Source organism: Staurois parvus, unplaced genomic scaffold (genome assembly GCF_062004578.1).
Source record: "Staurois parvus isolate SC_StPar_1 unplaced genomic scaffold, SC_StPar_1.0 ptg001503l, whole genome shotgun sequence".
Taxonomy (NCBI): Eukaryota; Metazoa; Chordata; class Amphibia; order Anura; family Ranidae; genus Staurois; species Staurois parvus.
Window position 1 is genome coordinate 35,001 of NW_028319299.1, and position 27,500 is coordinate 62,500.

Here is a 27,500-nt window from a genome sequence, read left to right on the forward strand (position 1 = left end):
AAAAGCCTATGAAAAAGGTACCAGGGGCATCTCATGGGGCCCCCTACTGACCCTGGGCCCTCGGGCATTGCCCGAGTTTCCAAATGGTCAGTCCGCCCCTGACCTCATCCCATGTCTTTCCTGTTATCGGTACAAGTCGGTTACCAAAACATTTTGAGACTAGTTTTGTAGCACGCCAACAGATGGCAGCACAGGGCTGCACGCACAGTCACAGGGAGCACCGACCTTCAGTGTGCCAAAAGAGATCGTCTTGTGTACATTGGGAGCTGTGCAACTGGTGCTATTCTTACCACATTTTGCCATTTCATCATGGACAGCAAAATGTGAAATTCTCTGTAAAACCGGGCAAATCTGCCACGCGGACGTTTGACACGATTCGGCAAGTTTACGGCAATGCTGCAATGAGTCATTCGAGGTGTTTTGAGTGGCACGCGCACTTCAGGGCGGAAGAACATCACTGGAAGACAGGGGCGGACTGACCATTTGGAAACTCGGGCACTGCCCGAGGGCCCGGGGTCAGTAGGGGGCCCCAAGAGATGCCCCTGGCACCTTTTTCATAGGCTTTTTTGAGTTTGGGCAAGGACACAGGGGCCCCATGATCCCCTATTGCCCGGGGGCCCTATGAGTTGTGGAAGACGATGAGAGATTAGGAAGACCTTTAATGAGCTCAAAAATGCCCGCTTTCCGAAGATGAAGATTCGGTTCTAAGGTCGCCGTTTTGGCAACATTGCGGAGATCCAGCGACTTGCCCCGTTTCACGGTTGCTATTTGTTCTGATATGCTGTCCTTGATGAAATAGACGTGGTAACGCATGAGGTCAGAACAGCACCGGTTGCACAGCTCCCGACGTACACAGGACGACGTCTTTTGGCACACTGACTTAGGAAGGTCGGTGCTCCCTGTGACTGTGCAGGCAGCCTTGTGCTGCCATCTGTTGGCGTGTAACAAAACTACGAAACTTTTGGATACCACTTTGTATAAGATAACGATCATAGCAGCTAGTGACATACCTGGAGTAGCAGGACATTCCTGTGCTGATGATTGTGTTAAAAACAGCCCAGGGAACAAAGCATTGATGGAATGGACTGTTAACCCACCGGTCCGGAAACACATATGCAGAGTAGGCGACAGCTGACCCTAAAATGTCAACATGAAACATAGGTGACAACCAATACAATGCAGCAGATAGAAAAACTAAAAAAAAAAAAACATGCTCAGGGTCTCCTGCATTTCTGTTAGTTCAACAAAAAAAGAAAAAAGGCTGAAATGTTGCATTTTTTCCTGAAAAAGCACAAACTTCTTTTTTTAATTTTGTTTTAGATAGGGTGGAAAATAATTAAAATCCCAGTCCAGGTTCTTTTTGAGGATTGTGTCTCATTAGGGGGAGAATTACCTTACCCTCCTGTTCCATTGACACAACAGGAAGAAATTCCCTCTAAGTTAACAAAACAACAAACCAAACCCCCCCCCCCCAAAAAAAAAACCCCAAAAAAACAAAACAAAGAACCAAAAAAACAAAACAAAAAACAACAAAAACAACCCCCCTCCCCCAAAAAAAACCCCAAAACAAAAATAAAAAACAAAAACAAATCTTTACCAAAAAAAACCCCAAAACAAAATAACAAAAAAAGAAACAAAACAAATACAACCCCCCCAAAAAAACCCCCCACAACAAAAAACAAATAAAAAACAAAACATAAAAACAAACAACCCCCCCCAAAAAAAACCACAAAACAAAACAAAAACAAACAAAAAAAAACAACAAAAGCAAACAAACCCCCCCCCAAAAAAAACCCCAAACAAAAAACAAAAATAAAAAAACAAAAAAAAAACAAAAACCGCCCCCCCCCCAAAAAAAAACCAAAACAAAAAACAAAAATAAAAACAAAAAAATACAAAAAAAAAAACAACCCCCCCCAAAAAAAAACCCCAAAACAAAAATAAAAACAAAACAAACAAACAACCCCCCCCCAAAAAAGCCACAAAACAAAAAATAAAACAAAAGCAAACAAACCCCCCCCAAAAAAACCCCAAAACAAAATTAAAAACAAACAACCCCCCCCCAAAAAAACCCCAAAACAAAAAAAAACAAAAATAAAAACAAAACAAAAAAACAACCCCCCCCCAAAAAAAAAAACACACAACAAAAAATAAAAAAAAACAAAAAAACAAAAGCAAACAACCCCCCCCCAAAAAAACCCCAAAACAAAATTAAAAACAAACAACCCCCCAAAAAAACCCAAAACAAAAAAACAAAAATAAAAACAAAACAAAAAAACAACCCCCCCCAAAAAAAAAAACACAACAAAAAATAAAAAAAAACAAAAGCAAACAACCCCCCCAAAAAAACCCAAAACAAAAATAAAAACAACCCCCCCCGCACAAACAAAACACAAAAAGGGCAGACTCTATGGACCATGCGGTCTTTTTGAGTTGTGTTCAGGGGCTTTGACAAAAAAAAAAAAAGCCAAAAAGGTCCTAAAAGGAGGAGGTCCCTTCCACACGGGGTGGACCACATTGGACCACATTGGAGTCCGCTCGCCCAGCTGGGGATCTGTCCGCTGACTCCTGTCTTCTGGGGTTGGGATCCCAGCTGTGCAGTTGGATGGCTGCCCCATGTCCGCCCCGCTTACGCAGAGCGGACACAGACACAGCCCGCTCTCCTCTCCGCCTGACCAGTCGATTCGTTCTGCAAGGCAGATGGGGAATGGATCTCCATCCGTCTGTGAATCGGATCGAATGTAGGCGGGTCTAAACAGACACTTTTCTATGTCACCAGAGCAATTGTCCTCAATGGAAGGTTTCCCCTCTATTCCTGTTCTGGTGACAACTTGAAATTTTAGACTTTCAGTTTCTGGGAAATTGGTCACTAGGACAAAGATAGAGGGATAAATCTCTTCATCAGAGACACAGACTGCAATAAAAACAAGACAGGAGTTCTAACCCTTCCCCATTCTTAAAAAAAAATAAAAAAAGGACTTTAGAAACACCTTATACCAACCCATGGTGATTTTTTCAACCTCCTGGGGTCATCATCACTTTCCAAAAATGGCTGCCAGTACCATTGGGCTTCTTTCAGACAGCCCTCCTCCCACCTAATCAGCAGCGTATCCATGAACAGATTCCTGGATGAATCCGACTAGAATGGATGTCACTTTTGCTTCTTCCATTGGGGGTCAGTGGGAAGAATGTCCCTTACATTGGGGGTCAGTGGGAAGAATGTCCCTTACATTGGGGGTCAGTGGGAAGAATGTCCCTTACATTGGGGGTCAGTGAGAAGAATGTCCCTTACATTGGGGGTCAGTGGGAAGAATGTCCCTTACATTGGTGATCAGTGGGAAGAATGTCCCTTACATTGGGGGTCAGTGGGAAGAATGTCCCTTACATTGGGGGTCAGTGGGAAGAATGTCCCTTACATTGGGGGTCAGTGGGAAGAATGTCCCTTACATTGCTGGTCAGTGGGAAGAATGTCCCTTCCATTGGTGATCAGTGAGAAGAATGTCCCTTACATTGGTGATCAGTGAGAAGAATGTCCCTTACATTGGTGATCAGTGGGAAGAATGCTCCTTACATTGGGGGTCAGTGGGAAGAATGTCCCTTACATTGGGGGTCAGTGGGAAGAATGCTCCTTACATTGGTGATCAGTGGGAAGAATGTCCCTTACATTGGTGATCAGTGGGAAGAATGTCCCTTACATTGGGGGTCAGTGGGAAGAATGTCCCTTACATTGGGGGTCAGTGGGAAGAATGCTCCTTACATTGGTGATCAGTGGGAAGAATGCTCCTTACATTGGGGGTCAGTGGGAAGAATGTCCCTTACATTGGGGGTCAGTGGGAAGAATGCTCCTTACATTGGTGATCAGTGGGAAGAATGTCCCTTACATTGGTGATCAGTGGGAAGAATGTCCCTTACATTGGGGGTCAGTGGGAAGAATGTCCCTTACATTGGGGGTCAGTGGGAAGAATGTCCCTTACATTGGGGGTCAGTGGGAAGAATGTCCCTTACATTGGGGGTCAGTGGGAAGAATGTCCCTTACATTGGGGGTCAGTGGGAAGAATGTCCCTTACATTGGGGGTCAGTGGGAAGAATGTCCCTTACATTGGGGGTCATTGGGAAGAATGCTCCTTACATTGGTGGTCAGTGGGAAGAATGTCCCTTACATTGGGAGTCAGTGAGAAGAATGTCCCTTACATTGGTGATCAGTGAGAAGAATGTCCCTTACATTGGGGGTCAGTGGGAAGAATGTCCCTTACATTGGGGGTCAGTGGGAAGAATGTCCCTTACATTGGGGGTCATTGGGAAGAATGCTCCTTACATTGGTGGTCAGTGGGAAGAGTGCTCCTTACATTGGTGGTCAGTGGGAAGAATGTCCCTTACATTGGTGGTCAGTGGGAAGAATGTCCCTTACATTGGTGGTCAGTGGGAAGAATGTCCCTTACATTGGTGGTCAGTGGGAAGAATGTCCCTTACATTGGTGGTCAGTGGGAAGAATGTCCCTTACATTGGTGGTCAGTGGGAAGAATGCCCCTTACATTGGGGGTCAGTGGGAAGAATGTCCCTTACACTGGTGGTCAGTGGGGAGAATGTCCCTTACATTGGTGATCAGTGGGAAGAATGTCCCTTACATTGGGGGTCAGTGGGAAGAATGTCCCTTACATTGGGGGTCAGTGGGAAGAATGTCCCTTACATTGGGGGTCAGTGGGAAGAATGTCCCTTACATTGGGGGTCAGTGGGAAGAATGTCCCTTACATTGGTGATCAGTGAGAAGAATGTCCCTTACATTGGGGGTCAGTGGGAAGAATGTCCCTTACATTGGGGGTCAGTGAGAAGAATGTCCCTTACATTGGGGGTCAGTGGGAAGAATGTCCCTTACATTGGGGGTCAGTGAGAAGAATGTCCCTTACATTGGGGGTCAGTGGGAAGAATGTCCCTTACATTGGGGGTCAGTGGGAAGAATGTCCCTTACATTGGTGGTCAGTGGGAAGAATGTCCCTTACATTGGTGGTCAGTGGGAAGAATGCCCCTTACATTGATGGTCAGTGGGAAAAATGTCCCTTACATTGGGGGTCAGTGAGAAGAATGTCCCTTACATTGGGGGTCAGTGGGAAGAATGTCCCTTACATTGGGGGTCAGTGGGAAGAGTGTCCCTTACATTGGTGATCAGTGGGAAGAATGTCCCTTACATTGGGGGTCAGTGGGGAGAATGTCCCTTACATTGGGGGTCAGTGGGGAGAATGTCCCTTACATTGGGGGTCAGTGGGAAGAATGTCCCTTACATTGGGGGTCAGTGGGAAGAGTGTCCCTTACATTGGGGGTCAGTGGGGAGAATGTCCCTTACATTGGGGGTCAGTGGGAAGAATGTCCCTTACATTGGGGGTCAGTGGGAAGAATGTCCCTTACATTGGGGGTCAGTGGGAAGAATGTCCCTTACATTGGGGATCAGTGGGGAGAATGTCCCTTACATTGGGGGTCAGTGGGAAGAATGTCCCTTACATTGGGGGTCAGTGGGAAGAGTGTCCCTTACATTGGGGGTCAGTGGGGAGAATGTCCCTTACATTGGGGGTCAGTGGGAAGAGTGTCCCTTACATTGGGGGTCAGTGGGAAGAGTGTCCCTTACATTGGGGGTCAGTGGGGAGAATGTCCCTTACATTGGGGGTCAGTGGGAAGAATGTCCCTTACATTGGGGGTCAGTGGGGAGAATGTCCCTTACATTGGGGGTCAGTGGGGAGAATGTCCCTTACATTGGGGGTCAGTGGGAAGAGTGTCCCTTACATTGGGGGTCAGTGGGGAGAATGTCCCTTACATTGGGGGTCAGTGGGGAGAATGTCCCTTACATTGGGGGTCAGTGGGAAGAATGTCCCTTACATTGGGGGTCAGTGGGAAGAATGTCCCTTACATTGGGGATCAGTGGGGAGAATGTCCCTTACATTGGGGGTCAGTGGGAAGAGTGTCCCTTACATTGGGGGTCAGTGGGGAGAATGTCCCTTACATTGGGGGTCAGTGGGAAGAATGTCCCTTACATTGGGGGTCAGTGGGAAGAGTGTCCCTTACATTGGGGGTCAGTGGGGAGAATGTCCCTTACATTGGGGGTCAGTGGGAAGAGTGTCCCTTACATTGGGGGTCAGTGGGAAGAGTGTCCCTTACATTGGGGGTCAGTGGGGAGAATGTCCCTTACATTGGGGGTCAGTGGGGAGAATGTCCCTTACATTGGGGGTCAGTGGGAAGAGTGTCCCTTACATTGGGGGTCAGTGGGGAGAATGTCCCTTACATTGGGGGTCAGTGGGAAGAGTGTCCCTTACATTGGGGGTCAGTGGGAAGAGTGTCCCTTACATTGGGGGTCAGTGGGGAGAATGTCCCTTACATTGGGGGTCAGTGGGGAGAATGTCCCTTACATTGGGGGTCAGTGGGAAGAATTTCCTCCTTACAAATAGATGTTTTCTGCCGTCACTCATCTGAGCGGTAGAAGTTGCTCAATGCTACGGAACCTTTAGCACCCCTTGGAGGAACTCCGGTTGGGAAAGGTTGATTGATGTGTTCTACCACTTTGATCTCGCTTCATTGAAGACCAAATTGAAAACCCTCAGGGAGGTAGAACTCTCAGCAAACCCCGCCCCCCATCATACCACCCCCCCACCCCCTGCTCACGGGAACATTGTATAGTCAGTGAGAAGAGAAAACATCTGACATTTACAGCCAGCAAAGTACAAAAGCTGCCACACCTACCCGGGCGGTGTGTTCAATGTGTGCTTTCTGGAGTACATAGGAGGATTCTTTTAGTATCATGAAAACAAGTCCAACGCCCACCTACTGTACATCTTAGGTGGGTATGAAGGGAACAGGGGCGGACTGACAACTCATGGGGCCCCCGGGCAATAGGGGATCATGGGGCCCCTGTGTCCTTGCCCAAACTCAAAAAAGCCTATGAAAAAGGTATCATGGGCATCTCATGGGGCCCCCTACTGACCCCGGGCCCTCGGGCAGTGCCCGAGTTTCCAAGTGGTCAGTCCGCCCCTGCTCACAAGTGTCAGATAGCGGGGAGTGCGGACAGGTCTGCAGGAGTCTTTTTTTTTTTCCATTTAGGCGAGGCGGCGGCGGTGGCGTGACAACGCTGGATGCCGTGATTGATGATAGATTACAACAATGGAACTATTTCTTTGTCTTTTTTATTTTAAATAAAGGATTTATCAAAAACTGTTGTTGTGTTTTTATTCACATTTTACACTTTTTTGGTGAATAGGTAGGGGTACCATGTACCCTATACTCATTCACAAGGAGGGGGCTAGGATGGAGGGCCCACTCGTTAAAGGGGGCTTCTAGATTCCGATAAGTTACCCCCTGCAGACCCCCACAACCACAGCCCAGGGATGTGGGGAGGAGGTCCTTGTCCCCATCAACATGGGAACATGGTGCTTTGGCAGGGGAGCCCCCCTTGCCCACAGCACCCCCCCCATGTTGAGGGCATGTGGCCTGGTATGGTTCAGGAGGGGGGGTGCTCATTTGTTCCCCCCCTCTCCTGGCCTGTACTCGGGTCAAGGGTCTAGTAGGAGTTTTAAAGGGGCCCCACATTCCCCCCATTTTTTGGGGGTGGGGTCCCCCCTTAAAAGTCCTACTAGGCCTAAAGGACCTGGTATGGCTTTTAGTAGGAACCCCACATACTTTAAAAAAAACCCCCAAAAAACTACTTTACTGTGGGGTTCCTCCTAACCTTCCTACCAGACCTATAGGGCCTGGTAAGGATTAGTGGGGGGGGGGCTCACTTTTTTTTTTTAAATGTCAGTCTATACATGCTATCAATTGTACAGATGTGCAACTTTGCAGGTAGTTTAAGGGGACCCCCCAGGCATAATATTTAAAGGAATTTGTTCATGTCCCTCAGGGCAGTCCCCGTACCCCTATTAACCGCTTCCCCGCCACCATATAGCAGATATACTGCGACACGACGGCATGGGTGCACAAAATCAAGTTTTATATATATATATATATATATATATATATATATATATATATATATATGATTTTGCATTTCCGGGTAGGCGAATGTCAATCACCGGATCCCAGTGATTACCCGCCGGCGCCCGGTGATTACCGATGATCACCGGGGAGGAGGACTGTTTTGTTTACAAACAGTCCTCCTCCCTGTCAGCTCGGGCACACTGCACAGCACAGCCATCCAGAGCAGTGTGATTACAGTGAAGCACCCCCCCCCGCCCCCTAGTAAAACACTCCCAGCACACAGTTAACCATTTGATCGCCCCTCACATTAACCACTTCCTGCCCAGTGCTATTAGTACAGTGTCAGTGCTGTTTTTTTAGCACCGATCACTATTGGTGTCACTGGGGATGTCAGTGACACCAAGTCAGTTCCCCCCCCCCCAGTGTCAGAACGCCCGCCGCAGTCCCGCTATAAGTCACTGATCGCCGCCATTACTAGTAAAAAAAAAAACTCAGATTATCTATCCCGCCATTTGTAAACGCTATAAACTTTTATGTAAACCAATTAATTTACACGTATTTGGATTTTTTTAAGCAAAGACACGGAGCAGAACACATTTTGACCGAAATTTGATTTTTAACATTTTTTTACTGGACATGTTTAATAGCAAAAAGTCAAAAATACTGTTTTTTTCTCAAAATTGTCGGCCTTTTATTTGTTTATAGCGCAAAAAATAAAAAAACGCAGAGGCGATCAACTACCACCAAAAGAAAGCTCTATTTGTGGGGAAAAAAATGGCGTAAATGACACGCAATTGTCAAAGTAACACAGTGCCGTAACGCAAAAAATGGCCTGGTCAGGAAGAGGGGCGGGGGGGGAATCCTCTGGAGTGCGAGGGGGGGGGGAAATCCTCTGGAGGGTGAGGGGGGGGGGAATCCTCTGGAGGGCGAGGGGGGGGGCGGGAATCCTCTGGAGGTCGAGGGGGGGGGAATCCTCTGGAGGGCGAGGGGGGGGGAATCCTCTGGAGGGCGAGGGGTTGAAGAGAATACAGAGACAGTTTTCTGTATATATGAATATCTATAGTTATCAGGAGATTTCATTCATTCTAGGAATTCTTGATCCAGATTCTTCTCCATATCTGGTATTCCCACAATTAATCTGTATTTATTGACTTTTACAAATTGAAACTTATTGGCAGTTTCTTGTTGTGGATTCAAGACACCAACCAACCTCCATTCCTCAATCCCCCTCCCCCACAAAACTAACCCTTAGCTACCAGGACTGGATTTCCAACCACCAGTTCAACCAGTTACACAAAGATCACCTTCAGCTCCAAAATCTGAACTTCAGGTATTATCTAGACGTGCAGAATGAAAAAATTTGTTTGGTTTCAGATTGATTTGTTTATTCGTTTTCTGGATTCAAAATGTTTCCACTGGATTTGAAATATTCGAATCGAATTCAAATTGCAAATATCAAATCAATCCAAATTCATTGTGAAGAATAGCTGGTTCTTTTCTACCTGAATTTTGGAAGATGGTTATATTCTATTTAATTTTATTCTATTATTTTTCTATTCTATTTTATATGTAAAAAAAATCTGAAGAATATATTTAAAAAAATATATTTTTTAAAATAATTAAAAAAAAAAAAAAATGTATTCTTCAGATTTTTTTTAACATAGAAAAAAAAAGTTATTTTAACACTATTTTTTAAATTTTTTAATATTTTTACATATGTTTGTAAATGCATTCCAAAAATGTAGATTTGTATTTTTAAAAGACATACAGTATATTTGAAAATGTATTATTAAAAATATTTTTTCATATGTTTTGTAATAATATTTTTTCATACGTTTTGTAATAAAAATGCATTTCAACATGCAGTATATATAAAACATAGGAGTGCGGCGCTTAAAATAACTGTGACATCATATAACGTCATATATACATACATATATATATATATATATATACTATTGATGTCCCTATGAAGAGGGGCTTATTTCATCATTGGTAATGGTAATCATTATATATTAATTGGAATTTTATTGCCATTTGTTACAGTTATTCTAAGTTCCGCACTCCTATGTTGTTTATGTTTTATGTAATGCTGAGGTGGCTGCTTATCCTTTTTTATTGATTATATATTATAGCGCAGAATTGCTTAGATATATTATATTTGCATACATATATATATATATATATATATATATATATATATATATATATATATATATATATATATATATATTGAACCCCTCGTGTTTTGTTACCGTATTGTCTCATGTTCTGTCCCCCACTATAATGTACAGCGCTGAGCAAACCTTTTAGCGCTATAAAAATACTGTATAATAATAATAATATATATCTATGACATATATTTGAAATGCTAAAATTTTGGCCATATTCAATATATTTCAAAATGTATTTCAATAAATATATTATATATATTTATAGAATATTTAAATAAAAAATATATAAAAAAATTAAAAATAAAAAAAAATTATATATTTTATTTCTTTATTTATTGAAATACATTTTGAAATATATTGAATTCTTGAGGGTTAGGGACTGATGTGAATGTACAATATATATATATATGTAAAACACTGCATAAATTGATGGCGCAATAAAAGTACCTGAAATAAATAAATAATACGGCCAAAATTATAGCATTTCAAATATATGTCAATATATTTGGGAAGAATATTTTTTATTATACAGTATTTATATATAGCGCTAAGAATATTTTCAAAATATATTTCAAATATATTTTTCTTCCATACGGGAAGGCTTTTTGTGAATGGCCGCACTGCTGAGTAAGCGACCCCCCCTGTGCTCAGTGTGCAAATCGCTCAGCAGAGGACCCGGAAGATTGCAGCAATCGCTGTAGTAGCACTGACCATTACAATGATTGTCGGCTTCCCCGGCAGCCCCTCAGGTATGAGATGTACAGACTTCCATCGTGCCAAGCTGGACCAATACAACTCATACCTGGAGTACATTGATCCAAATATACAATATATTGGGGTGGGGGTGGGGTGTGTTGCATCCGGGTAACGACAACAGAAAATCTTGTAGACGCTTACCAAGGCTGTAGAGACTCAGCGCTCCGTAGTCCAGGAAGAAGCAGATGTGCCGGGCCTGGGTAGACATGACACTGAAGGTATGCGCAATGGTGGACATCATCGGATAGATGCAGCAGGATAATAGGTAGATGAACAGGGGCCACATAAACGGATCATGTAGGGATCCAGGAGAGATCAGGATAGACACCAATCTCCATAGAAAGTACCTGCAAAGACACGCAAAGAACACGGCTGTAATCTGTGCAATGCACCATGTACAATGATCAACCCCTTCAACACCCCCTCCCTGCCCAGGCAGCTTTGCTGTCGCACTTTGAATGACAATCGCACAGTTGAGAAATTTTTAGCATTTTTTTTCCCACACAGAGATTTCTTTTGGTGGTATTTATTTTTTGGAAAAAAAATGAAAAATACGGAAAAAGTTTAGAAAAAATTTGTTTTTCTTTGTTTCTGTTATAAAAGTTTGCAAATAAATAATTGCTCTCCATAAATTAAGATCATTGTATCATTTTTTTTAAGACAGAGCTTTCTTTGGGTAGTATTTAGTCACCACTGGGGTTTTTTAGGGGTGGGAACTGATAACTGAGGACAAACCTCCTGGGACTATTCGCAAGCTTCTTCTGCAACACAGTCTCTGTTGGAGAGCTCACCGGCATGTCCTACCTGTACCACCCCAGATGGACTCCTCTTCACCCAGCAATCTGGAGTCTTTCTTCCTGAGCAGCGGATCTGGCTCCTGTTCCTTCAGATGAGGTGATCAGTCACTAGTAGAGGGCTAATCTGGTTTTCCTCTATCTGCCCGGGGGTTGCAGGTGTACTCACTCAGATCCTCTCCCGTACTGCTTGCGGCATGGCTGCTGCTGCCAGTCCTATCTGCTGGGCTGCTCCTTCCCTGCCATAGAGGTGGTCCTTGCTCAGGGGGCTAGTGCATCCTTTTCTTTCCCCCTCTCTGACTCCCAACTCGCAGGTAGGTCCCATGGCAGCCTCCATCCTCCAGCCTCACATCTTCCACCCAACTCTCCTTCTTCCACTCCTGTCAGTGAGCAGGCTCCATCACTTTTAAAGGATTTCCAGCCCCTTGCCAAGACGTCTGTTGGGGATTGGGTGAGGCCCCTTAAGAGTTCAGCCAGCCACTCCTCAGACCCACCCACTGCCTCCATGGCCTTCCTCTGAAAGCCTCAGAGCAGGGGGAAATTCCAGAGGGGCTGGCCTGCAGAGTCTCTCAGCCCTGACCACAATTTGACCCCTCTGGCTATCACACCTGAGCTGCTGACCAGCTCCTGACTAAGCATAAGTGTCCAGCTTCCCATAGCTGAGCTAGGAGGGTGCGACATTAGTAAAACACATGACTGTCCCAGCAAATCCGGGACAGTTGGCAAGTATGATGTAATGCAAAATTATCATGCATTAAGACAGCCATGGGCTGATCTTTGGGTAAAATATAAAAGATGAGGTTGCGTTGGGTAATTGGATAGCAAACGCGCAAAGCCTTAACATTGTGTGCGCCTGCGAAATAGCGTAGAACTACGGTATTCACAATTATTCAGAGGCAACAATTTACAAGCCTTTACAGGTTATCAGTTCAGGATTTACAGCAAGGCATGATGGACATAGAATTATTGCACTGACTCCTCCGCTCACAGCATTGCCTACCGTGTGGGGAAAAAAAGTCTGTAACGGAACCGTCCCCAGACTGCGCTTGGGTACTTCCGTTAGACTACCGCTTCCCCGTCCGAACACTGACAACAGACACCACAGCCGACCAAACAAGACTAGACGACACCAGTCTTGAAGTAAACCAGGAGGTAGACTAGTTTACATGAACACAGATACAAGATATATACACTCAAGGGACAGCCCCCCCTCCCTACATTTAGTAACAAGACACACACAGGTATTCAAACATCACACCAGCAGACAGTCCTATCAGGAGGGAGGACTGCTGGAGACACCCCCCCCCACTAAGCTAATACACAAACACATACATCCCAGAATAGTTTGCTCCAAAACCAGACACACAATAGAACAATGGGATGCAACCACATGACATTAAACAATCAACAACCCCCATACAATATTAGAACAGATCACCCTGTACCCCTAACAGGCACAGGGTGACTTACACATAAGAGGGATATGGGGAGCTGAGACAGGGGTCTCCCCACCTCTCTAAAGTGAGCTGGGTTCCGTGGGGCCCCCACCCAAAGTGACTCCCGTCACAAAGCCTAAAAAATAAAACTATTGCAGCCTCCACATCTAAAGGATCAGTAAGCTGCAATATATGACATATTTTGGTTTTGGGTTCAATACCGCTTTATGGAAATTATTTCTTTGAATCCTATCAGCATTTTTCTATACAGTATCCGATAATATTTACATCCAGGAGACATTTTGGTGTAACCGGACACAGCCATCATTCATCATTTTGGCACAACAAACACAGGTGGAGAAGATATTGTTCCACAGGGTATAATTGCCGTGTTCCGTCACAGAGCCAAGTCTGGTGACAGCATACTAAGGAGATGAAGGAACACAATATATTGTTAACCGCTTCCCCGCCGCCCTATAGCAGAAATACTGCTACAGGGCGGCAGGGCTGTGCAAAATCACGTATATATACGTGATTTTGCATTTCCGGGTAGGGGGCGCACGCATGTGCTGCCTTACCTGCGTCGCCATTGGCGGCTACAGATGTCGATCACCAGGTCCCAGCTGGAGATGCTCCGCCGGCACCCGGCGATCGCCGAGCCACACTGACAGGGGAGAGACCTGTGTGTAAACACAGGTCTCTCCCCTGTCAGCAAGGACATGCTGCTTTCTATCTCTCTGCACAGCATGTTTCCATAGCAGGGGCAGACTGACAACTCATGGGGCTCCTGGGCAATAGGGGATCATGGGGCCCATGTGTCCTTACCCACACTCAAAGCACACCCAAAAAAGCCTATGAAAGGTACCAGGGGCATCTCATGGGGCCCCTTCCTGACCCTGGGCCCTCGGGCAGTGCCTGAGTTCCAAAATGGTCAGTCCACCCCTGCTCCCTAGTAAAAACACACAGCACACAGTTAACCCTTTGATCGCCCCAGATGTTAACCCCTTCCTGCCCAGTGACATTAGTACAGTGTCAATGTTTTTTATGAGCACTAATCACTGTATTGGTGTCACGGGGAATGTCAGTGGCAGTTATTCAGTTCCCACCCCAGTGTCAGAATTCACGCCGCTGTCCCGCTATAAGTCGCTCCCCTCCCCTCGTGGCCACCCCCTTCATCTCTTGCAGCGCTCCCACTGGGTTCCTCCCTCCCTGAAGCTGGAGCTCTCTTCTTTTTCCTTCTCTCTTTTTCCTTTTTCTCCTTTTCTTTCTCCTTCCTTCTCTCTCCTCCCTTCTTTCTCTCCTCTCTCCCTTTCCTTCCTTCTCTCTCCCTTTCCTTCTTTCCTTTTCTCTCCCTTTCCTTCTTTCCTTTTCTCTCCCTTTCCTTCTTTCTCTCCTTCTCTCTCCCTCCTCCCTTCTTTCTCTCCTCTCTCCCTCCTCCCTTCTTTCTCTCCTCTCTCGCTTTCCTTCCTTCTTTCTCTCCTCTCTCCCTCCTCCCTTCTTTCTCTCCTCTCTCGCTTTCCTTCCTTCTTTCTCTCCTCCTTTCTCTCCTCTCCCTCTCCTTTCTCTCCCCTCCTTCTTTCTCTCCCTCTTTCTCTCCCTCTCCTTCTTTCTCTCCCTCTCCTTCTTTCTCTCCCTCTCCTTCTTTCTCTCCCTCTCCTTCTTTCTCTCATCTCTCTCTCCTTCTCTCTCTCTCCTCCTCTCTCTCTCCTCCTCTCTCTCTTTCCTTCTCTCTCTCTTTCCTTTTTTCTCTCTCTTTCCTTTTTTCTCTCTCTTTCCTTTTTTCTCTCTCTTTCCTTTTTTCTCTCTCTTTCCTTTTTTCTCTCTCTTTCCTTTTTTCTCTCTCTTTCCTTTTTTCTCTCCCTTTCCTTTTTTTCTCTCCTCTCTCTCCCTTTCCTTTTTTTTCTCTCCTTCTCTCTCCCCCCCTTTCCTTTTTTTTCTCTCCTTCTCTCTCTCTCCCTTTCCTTTTTTTCTCTCCTTATCTCTCTCCCTTTCCTTTTTTTCTCTCCTTATCTCTCTCCCTTTCCTTTTTTTCTCTCCTTCTCGCTCTCCCTTTCCTTTTTTTCTCTCCTTCTCGCTCTCCCTTTGATCTTTTTCTCTCCTTCTCGCTCTCCATTTGATTTTTTTCTCTCCTTCTCGCTCTCCATTTCCTTCTTTCTCTCCTCTACTCTCTCTTTTCTTCTCTCCTTCACTCTCTCTTTCCTTCTCTCTTTCACTCTCTCTTTCCTTCTCTCTTTTTCATTTTCTCTCTCTCTTTCAGTCCCTCTTTTTTTCTTCCCTTATCTCTCTCTTTCTCTCTTTATTTTCTTCTCTCCTCCAAAAAAAAAAAAAAAAAAAAAAAAGTAAAAAAAATAAATAAAATTGTAAAAAATTAAATAAAAACCTACTGACACTAGTGGAGGAACTATCAGGGTCACAAACGTCTTGCGACCGGGCCCTGGCATTCCGGCACCGGCCTCCAAGGAAAGGGTACCCAGGCTTGGGGCTGCTCAGTCCAAAATCTCTGGGCCTATTTTTTGTCCCAGTCTAGATCTGCTGGAAAATGATGGTCTCCTTGCTTGCCTGATCTTTTTGAAGACTTCACAGAACGTATGAATGGAAAAGATCAGGTCTTTTTGTTGAAGGGCACTTACAAAGATCAAAGAAGGAATTAAAGGAGATTCAGAAGATTGTAGGGACAGAAAAGATCCAGAAAAAAAGATCAGCATTTCAGACTGTGGAAGATCTGTAAAAACAAAGAAAAAATGAAAGCCGAGTCACTGACTGTCCACAATAGAAAGAAAGACAGAAAGTCCAGTTTGGAGAAGACAGAGATTGAACAATGAGCATGACACAAAGACCAGCAAGAAATTCTCCAATCAGAGCATCCGCTAGACCTGGGGTGAGCACATCAATTTCCCAAGGGGCCACCTAAGAAACTAGGGTTGTTGCGGCGGGTTGGCGGGTTGAACTTTTAGCGCAGACTAAATTTGTAACAAAACCTTCACAATAACAATACCAGAAATGTTGTGCAGTATGTTGAAGATCAGCAACGAGTGGCCCAAAATTTCGTCTAACATTTAATTTGATAGTATATACCGGTCAGGTGGAGATCGGGACCTGGCAACCCCTTCTCACCTGCATCAGATTCGTGTTGCCCATATCCTATGCTCTACCTCAGTTGCTCAAGGAGCGGCACCACATCTTCTGCACAACTGAGGCCGCTCGGAAGTAGGACAGCCGCCATCTTGGCAACTGGTGGGCCAACGAGGGTGGAAGCCCAGCCACTGCCATATTGTTGACTGGCCAACATGTATTTACAGTTTTTTTTCTAACTTTCGATTAACCTCACCTGGGCCAGACAGGGATAGCCAAAGGGCCACCATCAGTCCCACCCCACAAGCCAAAGTCCTAGGTGTCACTCTAGACTCAAACCTGTCCTTCCAGCCCCATGTCCAATCGTTGACAAACTCATGCAGGCTCCACCTCCGCAACATCTCCAAAATACGTTCGTTCCTAACCCCAGACACTACTAAACTACTCGTTCACTCCCTTATTATCTCACGTCTGGACTACTGCAACTCCCTTCTCACTGGCCTACCTCATCGCAGACTATCCCCGCTTCAGTCTATCCTGAACTCAGACTCATCCACCTTACCAACCGCTCCGCTTCTCCACCCCCCCTCTGTCATTCCCTCCACTGGCTCCCGATTGCCCAACGCATTAAATTCAAACTACTAACATTGACGTACAAAGCCATTCATAACTCTGCCCCAATCTACCTCACCGACCTGATACCCAAACACCACCCAACCCGTAATCTTCGCTCCTCACAAGACCTCCTACTTTCTAGCTCCCTGGTCTCCACCTCCCACGCCCGACTGCAGGACTTCTCCAGGGCTTCCCCCATCCTCTGGAACTCACTACCCCAATCCATCAGACTGTCACCTACCCTCCTCACCTTTAGGCGCACCCTGAAAACCCATCTCTTCAGGGAAGCCTACTCCACCCTCACCTAACAGCCGATCTCCTCCACTCCTCTCACCACTCCATCCCCCACAGCCACTTCCTCCTGTACCTCTACACCCTCCCTCCTAGATTGTAAGCTCCAAGGAGCAGGGCCCTCGAACCCCTCGTGTATTGTATTGTTACTGTATTGTCTCATGTTCTCCCACTATAATGAACAGTGCTGAGCAAACCTTTTAGCGCTAGATAAATACTGTATAATAATAATAGATGTGGCCCAGGGTCCATAAATTGCCCAGGTCTGCTCTAGACAGTTGCAAGTAGCATCTATGGAATGGAATTCTTACCAAGATGGTATAAAGTGAGTCCAGATATTAAGGGTCTCGTTGGTCATCTGGAAGAGACTAAGGACACAAGCTGAGGCAGAGCTCCGCGGGGAACGGTATCCACATATAATGCCATCTTCATGAAACACCTGAGGCACAGATAGAAGGCAGATTGAGAAGGTTATACAGTAAATATGAACACATAGACACATCTCACGTTTGGCGTCCATCTCTTGGTACTCACCTTGGGAACTTGCTGAACGGTTAACAATCTGGGTAGCTTCCAGGTCAACATGGCGCTGGCTCAGGGGTTATCCTCCTCGTTGATTCAGCTCGTCACCGGTTTTTCCAATATGGATTCTCAGTGCACTAAGAACACATAGGTGTCACTAAACAGGCTCCACTTTTACAGTATTTGCATCATAGCACATGAACACTGTCTGTACCATGGCTCCCTTTATCACGCTGTTCACTCCACACCTTATCTGTTTGCACATTCCTTTTTCAAAGTCAATTACGGAGCAGGTATCACTCCATGAAAAAGGGCAACCTGCCAATTATAGAGAGGACACACAGCAAACCCAATGAACAATATTCGAGCATCAATGGCCAGCCGCAACCTAGTGCTACTGGTAAATCCAAGTCCTATGGCTTTACCAGTTACAGTGAAGGAAATGCGTATTTGCTTCCCTGCTGATTTTGAATGTTTGTCCCTCACAAAGAAATGATCGGTGTAAACATCGAATGTTCGGTGTATTGTAACACTGAGAGACAGAATACAACAACAAATTCAGCAGAAATGCGTCTAACAAATGATGACTGATCTGCATGTTCATGAGGGAAAGAAGGATTTGATCCCCTATCATTCAGCAGGATTTCTGGCTACCAGGTGTCTTTCATACAGGTAACAAGCTGAGATTAGAAGCAGTCTCTTAAAGGGAGTGCTGCTAATCTCATTTTGTTACCTGTATAAAAGACACCTGTCCACAGGAGCAATCAAACCATCAGATTCCAAACTCTCCACCATGGCAAAGACCAAAGAGCTGTCCAAGGATGTCAGGGACAAGATTGTAGACCTACACAAGGCTGGACTGGGCTACCAAACTATGGCCAAGCAGCTTGGTGAGAAGGTGACAACAGTTGGTGCAATCATTCACAAATGGAAGAAACACAAAACACGTGTCAGTCTCCCTAGGTCTGGTGCACCATGCAAGATCTCACCTCGTGGAGTGTCAATGATCATGAGAACAGTGAGGAATCATCCCAGAACTACACGTGAGGATCTTGTCAATGATCTCCAGGCAGCTGGGACCACAGTCACCAAGAAAACAATTGGTAACGCACTACGCTGACAAGGACTGAAATCCTGCAGTGCCCGCAAGGTCCCTCTGCTCAAGAAAGCACATGTCCAGGCCCGTCTGAAGTCTGCCACTGAACATCTGAATGATGCAGAGGAGGACTGGTGGGAAGTGTTGTGGTCAGAGGAGACCAAAATCCAGCTCTTTGGCATCAACTCAACTCACCGTGTTTGGAGGAGGAGGAATGCTGCCTATGACCCAAGAACACCATCCCAACTGTGAAACATGGTGGAAACATTCTGATTTGAGAGTGTTTTTTTTGCTAAGGGGACAGGACAACTGCACCGCATCAAAGGGACGATGGACAGGGCAATGTACCATCAAATCTTTGGTGAGAACCTTCTTCCCTCAGCCAGGGCATTGAAAATGGGTGGTGGATGGGTGTTCCAGCATGACAATGACCCAAAACACACGGCCAAGGCAACAAAGGAGTGGCTCAAGAAGAAGCACATTAAGGTCCTGGAGTGGCCTAGCCATTTTCCAGACCTTCATCCAACTGAAAATCTGTGGAGGGAGCTGAAAGTTTGAGTTGCCACACGTCAGCCACCAAACCTTAATGACTTGGAGAGGATCTGCCAAGAGGAGTGGGCCAAAATCCCTCCTGAGATGTGTGCAAACCTGGGGGCCAACTCCAGGAAACGTCTGACCTCTGTGATTGCCAACAAGGGATTTGCCACCAAGTACTAAGTCATGTTTTGTGAAGGGGATCAAATCCTTCTTTCCCTCATGAACATGCAGATCAGTCATCATTTGTTAGACGCATTTCTGCTGAATTTGTTGTTGTATTCTGTCTCTCAGTGTTACACCGAACATTCCATTGTTAGACCGATCATTTCTGTGTGAGGGGCGAACATTCCATTGTTAGACCGATCATTTCTGTGTGAGGGGCGAACATTCAACATCAGCAGGGGAACAAATACACATTTCCTGCACTGTATGTGTGCTTAGAGCTACAACGGGAAACCAATTGATCAGTTTAATAATGAAATATAAGGGGCTGCCACTGACGACCTCTTCTTGGCTGCCATGTTTATCCAACGGCTTCCATACTTTCTTCATTTTGACTTGAAACGAGGAATTCTGACTGTTCATTTGCAGTATGTATATCCCAGCCAGGCAGACACATATTATCCTCATCAAGATCATCAATGGCAGCCCATATATTTCCCTTATGGCGGGGGTAGGTAACCATAAAGAAGTGGAGATCTACCTGAACAACACGGGAGAAGTCAAAGATCACCGGGTGTCACCACCTCACACCCGATTTAAACCTTTAATTGCCGTACTACCGTATTGCACGGCAATCATGAGTTAAAATCAAGTGGTGAGGAGGCTTCTTTCACATGACAGGTGCTACACCCACCAACCATGGAAGGATGTAGAACTCCAGCTGCAGCATGTGTACACCCCTGGCCATTGCAACTAAAGGGGGGTGCAGTGGGGGTGGTAAAAACATGTCTTAACTATGGGGTTTTACCACCCTCCAAACTGCAAATTTAAAATGAACCCTTACTGTTCTGAGCCCCTTACACCCATACGGAAGAAAAATATATTTGAAATATATTTGTAAAATATTCTTCCCAAATATATTGACATATATTTGAAATGCTACAATTTTGACCATATTCAATACATTTCAAAATATATATTAAAAAAAATAAAAAAAAATTATATAAAAAATATATTAAAGTTGTTTGGTAATTATATTCATGTTCATGCACCCTGAAAGTCCTATCTTCTCTATTGAATATTTGCAATAATAATAATAATAATAATAATATGAATACAATATACAATAAAACAAATATGAATAATAATAATGATTATAATATTAATATTATCAATATTATTTGTTGTATTGTATTCCTAATGATAATAATAATAATAATATAATTATTGTTGTTATTGTTATCAATATTTGTTGTATTGTATTCCTAATTATGATAATAATATTAATATCATTAATGTTGTTATTGTTATCAATATTATTTGTTGTATTGTATTCCTAATAACAATAATAATAATATAATTATTGTTATTGTTATCAATATTTGTTGTATTCCTGATGATAATAATATAATTATTGTAGTTATTGTTATCAATATTTGTTGTATTGTATTCCTGATGATAATAAAATAATTATTGTTGTTATTATCAATATTTGTTGTATTGTATTCCTGATGATTATAATTATTGTTATCAATATTATTTGTTGTATTGTATACCTATTAAGAATAATAATAATAATAATAATACAACTTCAAACTTAACAATACAGAATAAAAAAAATATATATAATAAAACAAAAACAATACTATTACTACAAACATAATACAGTATAATAAAACAAAAACACATCCTGATGATGATAATAATAATAGAATTATTGTTGTTATCGTTATCAATATTTGTTGTATTGTATTCCTGATGATAATAATAATATAATTTTTATCAATATTTGTTGTATTGTATTCCTGATGATTATAATAATAATAATAATAATAATAATAATAATAATAATAATAATAAAACAACTTCAAACTTAAAAATACAGAATAAAAAAAAAAATATATATATATATAATAAAACAAAAACAATACTATTACTACAAACATAACGCAGTATAATAAAACAAAAATACAAACATAATACAACAAATTTAATAATAATCTTTGCACTGTATATATTACTCAAAGAGAAGTATTAAAAATGTAAAGAATATATATAACTCAACACATCGGGATACAATTGTGTTGTACAGGTTATGAGTGACTACTTTTTATAACGGTTAGCAGCTCTGCGGGTGTAATTTGCTGCCATGAGCAATTGTTATATTTTACTTCCTCCGGCTGTTAAAAGCACAGCATGTTGTAAAGGACATACCGCCTCCTAGATCTTCTGTGCTGAGAATGTACACATCACACATCATCATATATCATGGATAGGACGTCACGGATCGGACGTCATGGGTCGGACATGAAGGCTTCCCATCAAGGAGTATGGTTGAGACGGACGCTCCAGACTGGAAGCCTACCTTGCCCACCTCTCTAATCTTCCCATAATCCGGCACCTCTCTTGGTGTCAGGCTCTGGGTGACCTAACGACACCCACTTCTCTGCTGCCACCGTCCAATCCGCCCCACCCGCCCGGACAAGAGAACGTCTGTCATTCAATGTCATGTCCTCACAGCATTGAAATAAAAAGGAATATTTTGCTGGTTAATCAGTAATCACAAAAGGGGATGGGTGAGTTAAAATGTAATTGGGAAAAACCATCTCCTCCAGCGCCGGATGTGCGAGCTCCTAGCCAGGTGCCAGGCATGACTACGTGACCAGGGCTGAAGGAGGATACTGGAAGCCTGAGCCAAAGAGCTCACGCTTCAATTTGAAAACAACGGCATAAAATGTAAACTGTAACTGGAAGCAGTGAAGACGGTGACTTCCCGTGTAGATGAGGTTTAATCCCAACCCTGCCCTTTGCCTGTCATACATGTACACACCCAGAGCTTTGCTGCATGTATGTGAACAATGGGGAGCTTCAGCTGCTGCCAATAATAGTCTCTGTACCGGATCCACGGAACACGGAAAGGCTTTCTGCGGAGAAATTCGTTATTAAAAGTGAAATTTGTAAATAAGAAATTAAAAAAGTGTACGCCGATCAGTCATGACATTGTGGCCACCCACTAAATATTGAGTACGTCCCCCTTCTGCCGGCAAAACAGCCCTGACCTGTTGAGGCGTGGGCGCCAAAGTGACATCCACATGAATGGCGGGAGCCGAGGTATCCCAGAACATTGCCCAAAGCATCACACTGCCTCCGCCGGCTCATCATCTTCCCATAATGCATCCTGGGGGGATCCCTTCCTCAGGTAGGTGACACGCACCCACCCCGCCATCCACATGATGTAAGAGAAAATGTCATTCATCAGACCAGGCCACCTTCTTCCATGGCTCTGTGGTCCAGTTAGGATGCTCGTGTGCCCATTGTAGGTGCTTTTGGCTGTGGACATGGGTCAGCATGGGCACCCTGAGCAGTCTGCGGCTACACAACCCCCGAAGCTCTGTGTGTTCTGACACCTATCAGAACCAGCATTCGCTTTTTCAGAAATTGGAGCTCCAGTAGCTCTTCTATTGAATCGGACTACACAGGCCAGCCTTCCCTCCCCTACCTCCATCAATGATCCTTTCCTCTCTACCTCCATCAATGATCCTTTCCTCTCCACCTCCATCAATGAGCCGTCCCTCCCCAGCTCCACCAATCAGCCGTCCCTCCCCAGCTCCACCAATCAGCCGTCCCTCCCCAGCTCCACCAATCAGCCGTCCCTCCCCAGCTCCACCAATCAGCCGTCCCTCCCCAGCTCCACCAATCAGCCGTCCCTCCCCAGCTCCACCAATCAGCCGTCCCTCCCCAGCTCCACCAATCAGCCGTCCCTCCCCAGCTCCACCAATCAGCCTTCCCTCCCCAGCTCCACCAATCAGCCGTCCCTCCCCACCTCCACCAATCAGCCGTCCCTCCCCACCTCCACCAATCAGCCTTCCCTCCCCACCTCCACCAATCAGCCTTCCCTCCCCACCTCCACCAATCAGCCTTCCCTCCCCACCTCCACCAATCAGCCTTCCCTCCCCACCTCCATCAATGAGCCTTGGCCACCCATGACCCTGTCGCAGGTTCATTGGTTTTCCTACTTTTGGTCGGTCCTGACCACTGTAGACTGGAAACATCGAACAAGAGCTGCTGTTTTGAAATTGCTTTGACCCAGTAATCTAGCCCAGTGGTCTCCAAGCTGCGGCCTAAAGGCCAGATGTGGCTCTTTGCTTGCCTTTGTCTAGCCCTTAAGGCACTATTCCTCCCACTGACACCATTGATGAGGCACTATTCCCCCCACTGACACCAACAACAAGGTACTATTCCCCCCACTGACACCAGTAATAGGGCACTATTTCCCCCACTGACACCAATAGGGCATTATTCCTCCCACTATATCCACTCTCTCCGGACCCCGCACTCACTATATCCGCTCTCCCCAGACCCCGCATTCACTGTATCCGCTCTCCCCGGACCCAACATTCACTGTATCCGCTCTCCCCCGACCCCGCATTCACTGTATCTGCTCTCCCCGGACCCCGCATTCACTGTATCCGCTCTCCCCGGACCCCGCATTCACTGTATCCGCTCTCCCCGGACCCCGCATTCACTATATCCGCTCTCCCCGGACCCCGCATTCACTGTATCCGCTCTCCCCGGACCCCGCATTCACTATATCCGCTCTCCCCGGACCCCGCATTCACTGTATCCGCTCTCCCCGGACCCCGCATTCACTGTATCCGCTCTCCCCGGACCCCGCATTCACTGTATCCGCTCTCCCCGGACCCCGCATTCACTATATCCGCTCTCCCCGGACCCCGCATTCACTATATCCGCTCTCCCCGGACCCTGCATTCACTATATCCGCTCTCCCCGGACCCTGCATTCACTATATCCGCTCTCCCCGGACCCCGCATTCACTATATCCGCTCTCCCCGGACCCCGCATTCACTATATCCGCTCTCCCCGAACCCCGCATTCACTATATCCGCTCCCCCCGGACCCCGCATTCACTATATCCGCTCTCCCCGGACCCCGCATTCACTATATCCGCTCTCCCCGGACCCCGCATTCACTATATCCGCTCTCCCCGGACCCCGCATTCACTATATCCGCTCTCCCCGGACCCCGCATTCACTATATCCGCTCTCCCCGGACCCCGCATTCACTATATCCGCTCTCCCCGGACCCCGCATTCACTATATCCGCTCTCCCCGGACCCTGCATTCACTATATCTGATCTCCCCGGACCCCACATTCACTATATCTGATCTCTCCGGACCCCGCATTCACTATATCCGCTCTCCCCGGACCCCGCATTCACTATATCCGCGCTCCCCGGACCCCGCATTCACTATATCCGCTCTCCCAGGATCCTGCATTCACTATATCTGATCTCCCCGGACCCCGCATTCACTATATCCGCTCTCCCCGGACCCCGCATTCACTATATCCGCTCTCCCCGGACCCCGCATTCACTATATCCGCTCTCCCCGGACCCCGCATTCACTATATCCGCTCTCTTCTTGCATGACTTTTTCTCCAGTTCTATCTGCTCCAAAAACGCTCAAACTTTAAAAATCAATTGTCCTCTATGGTGCCTGTTCACAGCTGATCGCACTAACAGGCACCACAGAGAACGATTTTGTTAAGTTTGAACGTTTTTGGAGCTTCGAGCAAAAGTGTGAATGCAGCCTAAGTTGCAATTTCCCTCCCATCATGGAAATCGCTCTGAAAATTGCAAGAAATCATTAAAAATCTTCTCAAGTCGCCATAAAGTCTTCAGAAATCGTGCTGCGAGCAGCCGTCACATCGGAGGTACAAACCGCACCGATCTGCGGCTTTGAAATCGCGCTACTTGAAGTATTGCAATTTCAAAGTCGCATTCAGCGCGAACCGGGGCCGATTCATCCATAAAAATCGCACCAAAATGAAACGTTTAAGTGAGAAACTTTCAGATGTAAAAGCAATCAGCCATAACATTATGACCACCCAGCGAACATGGCGTAGGAAAGTCAGAATCGCATCGTCCGCACTCACCCGGGCAGCGCGGGGAGGAACTGCGCTTTAGTCTTCCATCCTGGTCGTCAGCCGCACTTTGATATCAGCGATCTGGCACCGACTTCGCCTTTTCCCTCCTTCACTCCTCCTCACATGCTTCACATTCTGTCTGTTGCCCCAAACACCCCGAACTCGTCAGACTGGTTTGCAGGCTTTGTAGCAACCGAAGTCAACTGGGTGCCCCGTGGTGACAACCCTGCGTGACTCAATGCAGCACAAAGCGCACAATCGCAGCGCACTCGGCCTTTCCAGAGCAAAAAAAAAAAAAAAAAGGTCGATGTCCCGGCAATGATATCCCTGCAGGAAAACATCGAATTCTTCCATCAGAAACAAAAGAAATAAAAAGTTACAATGTTGCAGCTTACCAATCCTCACAGTGCCCGATCGTACCTGGCTGCGACCAGGGGCGGACTGACAACGCATGGGGCCCCCGGGCAATAGGGGATCATGGGGCCCCTGTGTCCTCGCCCACACTCAAAGGACACCCAAAAAAACCTATAAAAAAGGTACCAGGGACATTTTGTGGGGCCCCCTACTGACCCCGGGCCCTCAAGCAGTGCCCGAGTTTCCAAATGGTCAGTCCGCCCCTGGCTGTGCAAGTTGCACCCTATTGTCCGCAATCAACGCCGTCGTATCCGCGCGATTTTCCGGCTTGGTCGGAGCCGCACCAACTTCTAAAGTTGCGCATTCACGACTTCCGGTGGGAGCCGGAATGATATCTGACTTTGAAATCGTGCAACTTCACTGGAAGTCGCACGATTTCAAATTCGGATCGGTGTGACCGGGGACCTCAGTGGTAATAAACCCAAAAGAAAACATTTATTATATCGCAGATTACCGATTCTTAGATGTGGGGGCCGCATTCATTTTCTTTTTTTAGGCTCTTTTTCCTCTTTTTCATCTGGTGTTCCTCCCACTGACACCAATGATGGGACACTATTCTTCCCACTGATACCAATGATGGAGCACTATTCCTCCCACTGACACCAATGATTGGGCACTATTCCTCCCACTGACACCAATGATGGGGCACTATTCCTCCCACTGATACCAATGATGGGGCACTATTCCTCCCACTGACACCAATGATGGGGCACTATTCCTCCCACTGACACCAATGATGGGGCACTATTCCTCCCACTGACACCAATGATGGGGCACTATTCCTCCCACTGACACCAACGTTGGGGCACTATTCCTCCCACTGACACCAACGATGGGGCACTATTCCTCCCACTGACACCAACGATGGGGCACTATTCCTGCCACTGACACCAACGATGGGGCACTATTCCTCCCACTGATACCAATGATGGGACACTATTCCTCTGACTTACACCAATGATGGGGCACTATTCCTCTGACTTACACCAATGATGGGGCACTATTCCTCCCACTGACACCAATGATGGGGTGCTATTCCTCCCACTGATATCAATGATGGGGTACTATTCCTCCCACTGACACCAATGATGGGGCACTATTCCTCCCACTGATACCAATGATGGGGCACTATTCCTCCCACTGACACCAATGATGGGGCACTATTCCTCCCACTGACACCAATGATGGGGCACTATTCCCCCCACTGACACCAATGATGGGGCACTATTCCCCCCACTGACACCAATGATGGGGCACTATTCCCCCCACTGACACCAATGATGGGGCACTATTCCTCCCACTGACATCAATGATGGGGTACTATTCCTCACACTGATACCAATGATGGGGCACTATTCCTCCCACTGACACCAATGATGGGGCACTATTCCTCCCACTGACACCAATGATGGGGCACTATTCCCCCCACTGACACCAATGATGGGGCACTATTCCCCCCACTGACACCAATGATGGGGCACTATTCCTCCCACTGACACCAATGATGGGGCACTATTCCCCCCACTGACACAAATGATGGGGCACTATTCCTCCCACTGACACCAATGATGGGGCACTATTCCTCCCACTGACACCAATGATGGGGCACTATTCCTCCCACTGACACCAATGATGGGGCACTATTCCCCCCACTGACACCAATGATGGGGCACTATTCCTCTGACTTACACCAATGATGGGGCACTATTCCTCTGACTTACACCAATGATGG

At 45.9% G+C, this 27,500-nt stretch overlaps 1 protein-coding gene across 1 annotated transcript in view; it reads right to left on the minus strand.

Moving 5' to 3' along the window:
• The window catches only part of LOC149435479 (membrane progestin receptor gamma-B-like), a gene marked incomplete at its 3' end in the record, with an annotated part of 48,012 nt that extends 22,547 nt beyond the window's left edge, over nucleotides 1-25,465 (minus strand). Inside the window, exons 1-5 of the mRNA XM_089662619.1 lie at nucleotides 25,364-25,465; nucleotides 17,626-17,750; nucleotides 17,403-17,530; nucleotides 11,025-11,230; nucleotides 1,011-1,137 (exon numbers count right to left, since the gene is read on the minus strand). Coding sequence (XP_089518745.1) covers nucleotides 1,011-1,137; nucleotides 11,025-11,230; nucleotides 17,403-17,530; nucleotides 17,626-17,676 — 512 coding nt within the window. The remainder of the gene's footprint in view (nucleotides 1-1,010; nucleotides 1,138-11,024; nucleotides 11,231-17,402; nucleotides 17,531-17,625; nucleotides 17,751-25,363) is intronic.
• Between the last annotated feature and the right edge of the window lie 2,035 nt (nucleotides 25,466-27,500).